We start from the raw sequence: 10,069 nt of genomic DNA on the forward strand, positions 1-10,069 counted from the left end.
TACAGTAAGCTAAGAGTTAAGTTAATGTGATACAGCAAATTAGGTTTAATGATCAGAGATTTCAGTTGAATTAAAAAAATAACAATCAATGATATTCTTATTCAAGGCTCAATCTTTAAAAGTAACTTATCTTTACAAGATAAACTACTTATAAAGATGTCTCTTTACTAATTGATCAGCATCATAACAATATTAGAGATTAATAAAATGAAATGAAGTGAAAAAATTGAAATAAGGATTTTAGGATGATTTCCCGAGAAAGTCGACTTTTAGTCGATAAGTAGGAGACCCATAGTTGATTAAATCAACTATTCGATTTTTCAAAGTCGACTAATTTCGACTTTCGACTCGTCCAATTTTAGTTGATTTAGTCGAATTCGATAAAGACACTAATTAAAATATCCATTGATTAAAGGTGAGTTTTTGTTATTTATAATAATCCTTTCGGATCCAGGCTCCAAATTTTTTATAAATAACTTTTCGCAACATCAAATTAGAGGAGTGTCAAACCAACAGATAACAAGTCAAAGGAAGGTATGAAAAATATACGTAATATTCTGTATTTCTCTTGTAAACGATCATTAAAATTGCGCATCGGCGGTTCGATTTTCCGTTAGTAATGAGTAATAACGAATAAAGTACAAACTTCAATACCAGTTATTTGAAATAAATCGACTTTTAGAATAATTTTTTATACTTAGACCTATAAAGTTATAAGATTCAAGAAAAATTTTTCGAAATCTTACAATTTTTTTCAACCCTTCAAGACATTACGCAGAATTACTATTCGATTAAAACCGTTAACCTTTTTTTTAAAAATCACAAACTTAGATAAAAAAAATAAAATTGTCGCACTAAGAAATTTGGTGTTTTTGTGAACGCTTACAGAGTTCTATTTTAATAAACTTCACAAGTTTGTCTTTTATTTGTTATTATTAGTTTACGATGAAAAGTCCGCCGATGCTTAATCGAAATGTTTTAAAAGTAAAAAACTCGTAAAAAAAGGAATAGCAAACAAATTTAAAAACGTTTCTTTTTTTTTATGTCGTTCAAGTTCGTAGAATAACAAAAAACTTTGCTTTTTATGATTGTATTTCTAAGTTAAGAATCCTTAGCAAGTTATCCTTCTCATGTTGTGTCATTACTGCTCCAAATATTGGCAGTTGCTAAGGTTTCCTAGTTAAAAAATGCTAAGTTTTGATGACATTTTAGAATTAAAAGTCGAATGAAATTCAATGCATAGATTTTTTTTTTAGCCATCCTTTAAACATCTAAAAACTTCATCAATCAACATGGAGATTGTTTCGATCCAAGTAGTTATTTTGACTGCTTTGCTTTCAAGTGTTGTTGCTGCCCCAACGTATGAATTTGTTGTAAGTTATCAAGCTTATTCAGAGATTAAATAAACAGAATTTTAGATCCTAGGAATGTCAATTTAACTACTGCTGTATTAAAACATAGATCTGTTGATGCTTGCACAGTGTAATGCTGCATGCTGGCAGAGTTCTTTTTTTGTGCCATCTTACATTTTTGTTAAATCAAACATTTAGTGCCCTGCTGGAACTGAACTAAAAGGACGAAGGGATTGGACTGATCAGCAGCCAGTTGGAACAGCATTTGCTGGTTTTACTTGCTGCCCTGAGGGATATACAAGTGAGGATGATTATTAATAATGTAATTTGTTGTGCAAATCTCGTACTAAAATTTATATGCTTTTTACTTGTCGGTAAAGGCGTCTAAAATAAAATGAGAACTTTAAAAAACGTTTGGTCAGCTAACATTATGTGAAACTTACAAATTGTATTACTTGCATCATACTTTTTATGATTTTCATTCATGTATACAACAAGTTTTTCGGATTGTATTTGCACTCCTTAACATCAAATGATCACTTTTGTTCACGCAAAATTTTTCCCAATTTCTTTTTGTAGGTTTTCAATATCTCAACGAAAACTACTTTTGCTGCGAAACTGGTTCCGGTGCAAGATGCAGTGAGAAGTTTATTTTTAAGATTTAGATTTTCTTGTGATTGTGATGGTTTTTTGATGATTCAAATGATAAAACCTTTTCAGCATATTTAGGTGCAACATTTTTTTTTTTTTAAGTGAGTAACAGATGCAGCTGCAACAGCGGAGAATTAAAGGGCGGAGTTATTCCGACTATAAACAAAATTAGCAGCTAAATGACATTTCGCAAGTTTATTAAACTGGAATAAATTTTCTTAAAATTTTTTAAATGATTTTTTCTTTGATTTGTTGTCATTCCCAGATTTCACATGACGTCAATTAAATTGTGTCATTTTAGAATACGTCAGTTTAACTTAATTTAGGCAGCATGCTTTCTAGTCGCTATTTACAAATATCTGGAGATAAATTACAAATTTTCTAAATTAAGAATAAAAAATACATTATGTTAGAGTCATATATGCTAAATTAAATAGAGATATAACAATCGAGTTACGGTTTTTAAATTCATATATTTCTTTCGACTATGAAAGCAGTCAGTTTGGCGACGCTTTATATAAACGAAATGGAAATCTGTTAAACTTAGAAAAAAAGTTAATTAAACGATGTCAAAATCCGTTAAGCTTCGAAAAAAAGTTAATTAAACGGTTATGAAAGCCTTAAAAAGCCGAAGTTTTTTTTTAAAATCGAATTTGAAAAACTTTAAAAGTCGTTAAAACTTAATTAAAACAATGCTGAGAGCCGCAGAAAGTTGCTAATCAAATTTTTGCTGTTATGAAAATTATATAAATTTGTTTATATTATATTTAACGAAATTGAAAAATATACAACTTCGTATATGTTATTTAACACGATTTAAACATTTTAAAACATCAAATAAGTATGCCAAAGAGCCATCGCTCACTGGTTCGGCAGTACTTCCTGAAGGAAGACAGGGGGGATAAGGCCTATGGTGTGTACAATATCTACAAGAAGGACCTAAAAACGAATTCTGGTCAACATTAACCCTCAGTAGTCAACTGCGGTCCGACCATAAGGATGAGTACATCAAAATGTGTCAGAATCAAAAGATACGAGATGAGGCGCAAGCTGCAAGGGAGGACAAAATTGAAGAGGCAGAAGCTCATTCAATGTAAACAAAAGTATTCGATTTTTTTTTAGGTCACAGGAAAAGAAAAAGGGTTCTAAAAGCCAGAAAGAATCTGTGCTACCCAACGCAGAGCACCACTCAACTTCTTGGTGACATAGAGCTCATGATTTACCTTGCAACTGAAAATCAGCTTTTCTCAATGTGTGACTCTATCCCGCTCCAAAAACTGCTTGCCCACTTTGACTCGAGGTTTAAATTTGAAAGTGGTGCCTGCATGGCAAGTTACCTCTCCTCTACAGGAATCTGTAGATGGCCATGAAAAGTATGCTTGACAAGGAGCTTCCTCATTGCAACCGAGTTGCAATCAGCACTGACATCTGGATATCACGCAACAACAATCCATTCAAGGCGGTGACTCTTCATTACATCACCAAGGAATTTGTTCTACGATAGGTAGCTGTTGTAGTTGTTCCATTCCCAGGTAAGCACACTGGTCAAAACATTGCTACTCAGTTGGATAATTTGGTTAAATGTTTTGAGTCACTCAAAATGGTCAATAAGCGGGTTGTTGTGTGTTACCAAGCTTCAAATATATAAGCTGCACTGAAAGAGTCAGAGATTATTGCCGATCTTGAAAGTGGTTCAATCACGTGCATTAAACACAAGCTTAACGTGGCCCTGGAAAGGACTGTCAACATTCTCCACCCGAGTTCATCACTCTCCTCTTGCTAAAGGGGCGTTGAAAAAAAAGTGCCTCTAAATAAATGGTAATATTTTAAAACTTTTTAAGTAGTTACGAATACGAAGTTTTACAACTTCGTATTCGGCTAACAAAAAGGAATGGACCACACCTATTCCTACGGATGAACAATTTGACCTTGTCGCAACCATTCTGCCACTCCTGACCACATGCCGAGTCATCTCTGAGTCAATGTCGAGTGAAGAGAAAATTACAATGGATAGAGCACTGACAGCCTTGTTCATCTTGTGAATAGGTGTGCTTCTCTGAAGGTCAAAGAAATTACTAAGAACAGTGTCACTGGAGTAGGTCCTTTCATGGTTGAGCTTATTGTAGAACTCGAGAAACGATTCCCAAGAGGAGGATGTGACATCATGCCTTATGCTGTAGGCTGCCTGCTACACCCCTCCTTGAAAGGCCAACAACTGTTAAACAAATTTTTAAAAATTATCTTAACTTAAACAATTTTAGATTAAAGTAAGCAAAGTTATATGAAGTTTACAAAACTGTAAAATCTCGAGGATTAAAAAACTGAACGTTTCGAGAGACAATATCTTTAAACTAGCATAAAATGCAAGAGTGTCTATGCTGCTCCACCAACAGAGCACGCACCAATAAATTGACCATTAACAATAATAACAGTAATTAAGTTATAAATACCAAATTTAACAACACCAACATACAATAATTAAATGATATCACTTTCAACAACTCCCGCCTGTTGTCAACAATATTTGTCTTTTAATTGTCTTAGACATTGTCCATCAAGAGCTTCCTGTCGGGTTGGACGTTTATTAATTGACCTGAGCGCCGCATCATTCTGCCCAATCTCGGTTTCAACTGCACAGACATTTTTTTTCGATTTATCTTTATCTTTGCTATCTTGTTCAATATCGCATAAAACTGTTTGCAGTTCTTCATAAGTAACGAGGGATTTTCCCATAACCTTTAACAGTGGTATCTTAACTGATCGTACGAATCTTTCATAAAATCCTCCCCACAAAGGCGAAGCATGTAGGATGAATTCTTGAATAATCTTACTATTTAAACAAAACTTCTTTTCTTCAATCAATTTAAATGTTTCAAAACTGTCACAAGTAATGCTATTAGGTATACCCCTGCGTGCAATAAAGCGTTTGAGTGCTCGTAGGAAAGGAGGGATCTTCATGTCAGGAGTTAATTCCAGATGAGCAGCACGACTTGACGCACAGGTCAAAATCAAAACGCAAACCTTAGATACAGCATCAGCTTTTAAATTACTTTATACATATAAGGGTCCAGCAAAATCTACACCGACAGCTTGAAACGAAAACATAGAAACATTTACACGATAATCGGATAAGGAGTTGGGGGAGGCAGCATTGTTTTTCCATAAATCTTCTTGCAAATAACATACTTACGCAGAACATTTTTCACAATTTTTCTTCCTTTAATAATCCAAAACCTTGCTCTAACTTACTTAATGTCATTTCAATGCCATGACACATAACGCGTTCATGGGCGTCACGAATAATTAACACCGTAAAAAAGCTATGTTTTCCATCACGTAAAATAATCGGATATTTTTCATTATAACTTAGTATCGAATTTCGAAATCGTCCTTTTAATCGCAGTATATTTTGTTTGTCAGTGAACAACTTCAGGGATGAACTTAGCTTCTTGTAGTTATCTTGATTTCGTAAATAAAACTGTTCAACTAACAACCATAAATTAAATGCCATATCATATTCATCAAGTGTTAACATGTTTTCTTTAGTTATTCGATTGTTCTTCTTAATTGTTTTTATCAAATTACATGAAAATCTATTTACATATCCAGTTACTATTATAAGTCTGTTCAATGTGCTATACTTCTTAATGTCTATCAATCCTACTTCAACCTCCTCCTCACATAAAAATTTAGGTCCAGACAACCAACTATCACTCAATAGCTTAAAACAAAACATACGAGTTGGAACATCTGCTGGTTTCTCCAATCCTGCAACATGCCCCCATTTCTTCCTCTCAACCTCTTTCCTAATCACAATTACACAATTTTCCACACAAGGTTTCCAAGTTTTCTCCTTACCTTTAGTCCAATGCAAAGCCACCTCAGAATCTGTCCAACAACTAACATTACTAATACTTACTCAATTTTCAATTACTCGTTTAACTTCTCCTACTAATTTGCTCAACAGCAAACAATCCAACAGTTCTAACCTAGGAACAGATAACTCTTTCAATGGCGCTATCTTTGTTTTGGCTGCCAAAAAAATACACAAAAAATACACTGCACAATAAATCTCTCTTGAGCTGTCACAAAATCCATGTAACTCTGCCGGAATTATTCTCTCCTTAACTCTAACAAACGCTAATCTCTTTACTTTTAAAACACTCAACTCCTCAACATTTCTCAACAATCCTTTCCACTTAAACTCAATCTCTCCACTCACACTCGAATTCTTTTTTAACTCTAAACAAAATTTGAAAAATTGTTTTTAGTCTGGCTGTTACAGGCGAAACAATGCCTAATAGATCTTAACTTGGTGCCAAAATTTTCAAGATATTCCTTTTTGTTGTTTTAAGTTCCCGTGACATTTTTGTAAAGTCATTAAATTGGAAAATAAATTCAACATTTTTCGAGTTCCATTCAATTCCTAAAACTCTTTTATACTCATGATCACTTATACCCAATTCTGTTTCTAAATAAGTAATATCATCAAGAGTGCTTATTGAATCTTTTATTTCCTTATTTCTTATCATTTTCTCTTTAAAATCAAAATAGTTTTGTAATTCTTGGCCATTTTCTTAAATTGAAACCACCTTCAGGCATAATTGTTTTAGACTTTTTATAAAATTCTTTACCCTTCGTTACACTTTCCGTTCCAGATGTGGCATCATCAACGTAAAAATCTTCAACGAATCTTTTTACAAACTTACCATTAGATTTTTCATATTTTTTAATATAATGTCTTATTGTTCCATTTAATAAAAAAGGGCTACTATTCCGTCAAAATACTACTCTTAAAAACCTATAAACAATCAATTCTGAGTCCTGTTCTACATCCACGTTTTTATACCAGAGAAATCTTAAATAATCTTTATGCTCTCTAGAAATTTCAACACTTAAGAAAGCTTATTTAATATCTGCTAATATGGCAATATAATTTAATTGGAATCGCAGTAGTACATCAAATATTTTGGATAATAGATTTGGCCCTGAATAAAAATAATCATTCAAAGACAATTCATTGTTAGAACAGGAAGCATCAAATACTGCTCTTATCTTAGTAGTTTCCTTATCTTTTCTTACGATTGGCCTGTGTGCTAGGTAGTGTGTTTTTCCTGATTCCTTAGCAATTTCATTGTCAGGTACTCTTTCAATAATTTTATTCGTTTCGTATTCTTTAAAAATAGCGTCATAATCACTAAACAAATTCTCATCACTCAATCGCTTATTTAACCTATTCAGTCTAATCTCACAAATTTTATAGCTATCTGGTAAACAATCGTGATCTGGTTTAAAAGGAAGCTTAGTTACATATCTCTCACCGTTATGAATTTCATCATTTTCAAATTTATCACACACTCATCAGTTGATTTAATTTTCTCCACACTCCAAAATTTTTGTAAATCACTTCTTAGTTCATCAATCTCACCGCGCACTTCTGTCTCACTCCCTATCAAATTAGCATCAATGCGTAAATTCATAATTGCTTTCTTATTAACATTATTTACAGAAGGAATTGGGCCACTTAACACCCACCCTAGACCAGAGGAAGAAGCTGCAGGACAGCCCTCAACCCCTGTAATAACTTAACCTGTCATAAATTTATGGCACAAATCACACACTACCAATAAGTCAATAGGAAAATCTTTGGAACCATCATCATAATCAGCTAGAATTAACTTTGAAATATGCGGGTAATTTTTACACGCTCGAGATAACTCTTTCCTCTGCAAAGGGCTACAAATAACTGGCTCACACAGAGCCTCGACATACACATACAAGCTAGCATTTCTATGTTTTACCTTAAGTTGAACAACATCGAGCTTTTTAACCTTGGAATTGTTAAACTGACCGAATGTTTTTATTATTATAGCTTCTTGCCTTATAGTTTTTAATTTAAATCTTTGGTAACATAAGACCATACATCTTTGGTTACTTTAGACCTGTGACTACCGCTATCAAATAATATTCTGAATACTCCGAACTCACTCTCTGAATTAAAAAACTTAGCCTTTGCTGTCTGTAGCAAAATGCTATCAGACACACCTACAACAGTTGCACTAGTTTGGGTTTGCTTCTTATTGCAAATAGAGATGTGGTGTTTTCCATTGCATTGAAAACATGAATAGTTAGAATGACAAAATTTTGATATATGACCTAATTTTAAACAGATGAAACATCTCTTTTGCTTTTTTAGAATTTCAATTCTTGAATCTAAATTCGTTACTTTTAAACAACGAGAAGATTTATGGTTTTCTGAACAATGTACACATTGTAAAATTCTTTGTTTTGGTGCTCTTCTATTTTATCTATGAAAACCTGATGTTGTAAAGTTATTTTTGTTTCTATAATTATGGAGAAGAATTTTGCTGTGCATTTTTGTTTAAAGAATCGTATTTCAAACTTTTATGTTCATTATTATCAAAGTTTGATTTTAAAAGATATTTGGCACAACACTCTTTAGCTTGTAACTCTTCATTATAATATTGTAAAGGTCTATCTTAAGTCCACAATTCTAAGGCAAATCTACTAGAAATTAAAATCAAAAGTTAATCAGGCAGTTTCTCCTTAAGGATAGGAATTAACAAACAGCCGTAAGTTGTTGTTTCTATTTTTAGAGATCTAAGATTACGTACGCAGCTCTCTGTATCATTATAAAGTTTTCTTAATTCTTCTAGATCATTGAAATCTTTAATTTTCTTTATTTTTAACAAAATATCCTTATGTGCTGAAATAAAATTGTGTTTTCCCGTATCTGTTAGTCAAGATTTCAATTGCCTCTTTATAATTTTCTGAACTAAGTGAAAGTCCCGAAATTGTAGCCTATTCTCGGCCAGACAAATATTTTTTTAGATAGTTAAATCGATCTATATCATTTAAGCCTTCATGCCTATGAATTGATAAATTAAATTAATTCCAAAAACCCTGCCAATCTATAGGATTCCCATTAAAAACTGGCAATTCTAACTTAGGTAAAACACACTTTGATTTATTTAATTTTTTAACAGAATCTTTATCTGATTCATTTATTTTTATACTTTTTAATTTTAGTGTCACCCCAGCCATTAACTCATGATAACACTCAACTACTTTCGCACTCTCCAAAACGTCATTTTTAATTTCCTTTTGATCTAAATTATTTAATATTTCCTCATCAATACTGTTTAATCTCTCATAACTCTCACTTAAATTATTTTTTAGACCTATTAATTTTGTATAGTTTAACTCCTCACTCTCTAATTCCTCTCTTATTTCGCTCAACAAATTTCCGAAACTTACTCGTAACACTCTCCTTCTCGCTACTTTCCTTCCTAACGTAGCTTCCATTTTAAATAAAAATGCACAACAACTCAGAATAAAATCAAATTTTCGTCACAATCAACACCTTCAACAATTAAATTCTAATTCTATCAAATCTTCCCGAACAAAATCACAAATAACAAATTCCACTAACTTCAATGTTCAACAACTCAAACTTTACTTAACTCTTGATAAACTTCTTTCTTCAATCATTTAATTCGTTAACTCATCATAGTTTTTCATCGGGCGCCATGTAAAATCTCGAGGATTAAAAAACTGCACGATTGGAGAGACGATATATTTTTTAACTAGTGTAAATGCAAGAGTGTCTATGCTGCTCTACCAACAGAGAACGCACCAATAAATTGACCATTAACAATAATAACAATAATTAAGTTACAAATCCACATTTAAAACATCCACATACAATAATTAAATGATAAATATCACTTTCAACATGCTTCTCAATAACTAGTTTTTTACTGCCACTTTTAACAAAAACTTTTAACTTCCTTCCTTGTTTTTAGACTGTGTCCAGTCAATTCAATCAGACAAATGCTACAGCTGAAGGTCCTCCGATTACTGTTGAGTAGGCAAAATTCAGAGAAACAACTGTGATAGTTTCGAAGGTTGATGTCTTGGACTGGTGGAGGACACATCGCAGAGATATGCCATCATCATCATCATCATCATCATCATCATCATCATCATCATCATCATCATCATCATCATTTTGATCTCGACAGAGATCAAAATGATGATGATGA

The 10,069-nt window shown here is 32.6% G+C and overlaps 2 protein-coding genes across 2 annotated transcripts; one reads left to right on the plus strand and one right to left on the minus strand.

Moving 5' to 3' along the window:
* Window positions 1-470: 470 nt before the first annotated feature.
* LOC149886665 (uncharacterized) lies at window positions 471-2,236 on the plus strand. Its single transcript, XM_090090833.1, has 5 exons — window positions 471-534; window positions 1,257-1,373; window positions 1,551-1,653; window positions 1,932-1,991; window positions 2,106-2,236. Exons 2-5 carry the CDS (start codon window positions 1,293-1,295, stop codon window positions 2,180-2,182), a joined length of 321 nt encoding a protein of 106 aa, XP_089946959.1. The 5' UTR covers window positions 471-534; window positions 1,257-1,292; the 3' UTR covers window positions 2,183-2,236.
* Window positions 2,237-5,205: 2,969 nt separating this feature from the next.
* On the minus strand, window positions 5,206-6,535 carry LOC149886666 (uncharacterized). The gene is made up of 3 exons (XM_090091405.1): window positions 6,316-6,535; window positions 5,976-6,245; window positions 5,206-5,891 (listed from the first exon to the last, which is right to left on the minus strand). The coding sequence occupies exons 1-3, from the start codon at window positions 6,533-6,535 to the stop codon at window positions 5,206-5,208; spliced, it is 1,176 nt and encodes a 391-aa protein (XP_089947531.1).
* Between the last annotated feature and the right edge of the window lie 3,534 nt (window positions 6,536-10,069).

Source organism: Hydra viridissima, unplaced genomic scaffold (genome assembly GCF_058129835.1).
Source record: "Hydra viridissima isolate aposymbiotic clone 2 unplaced genomic scaffold, HvirCarnegie_v1 scaffold_6, whole genome shotgun sequence".
NCBI classification, from domain to species: Eukaryota; Metazoa; Cnidaria; class Hydrozoa; order Anthoathecata; family Hydridae; genus Hydra; species Hydra viridissima.

Bases quoted from the DNA above. Each gene is read 5' to 3' on its own strand.
- LOC149886665 (XM_090090833.1), top strand. From the start codon at position 1,293: ATGGAGATTGTTTCGATCCAAGTAGTTATTTTGACTGCTTTGCTTTCA. The intron at 1,654-1,931 runs GTGAGGATGATT...TTCTTTTTGTAG, and splicing joins CTGCCCTGAGGGATATACAA to GTTTTCAATATCTCAACGAA. The intron at 1,992-2,105 runs GTGAGAAGTTTA...TTTTTTTTTAAG, and splicing joins TGGTTCCGGTGCAAGATGCA to TGAGTAACAGATGCAGCTGC.
- LOC149886666 (XM_090091405.1), bottom strand. From the start codon at position 6,535: ATGATAAGAAATAAGGAAATAAAAGATTCAATAAGCACTCTTGATGAT. The intron at 6,246-6,315 runs GTTAAGATCTAT...AATTTTGTTTAG, and splicing joins CTTGAAAATTTTGGCACCAA to AGTTAAAAAAGAATTCGAGT. The intron at 5,892-5,975 runs GTTTGCTGTTGA...GTTGTTGGACAG, and splicing joins TAGGTTAGAACTGTTGGATT to ATTCTGAGGTGGCTTTGCAT.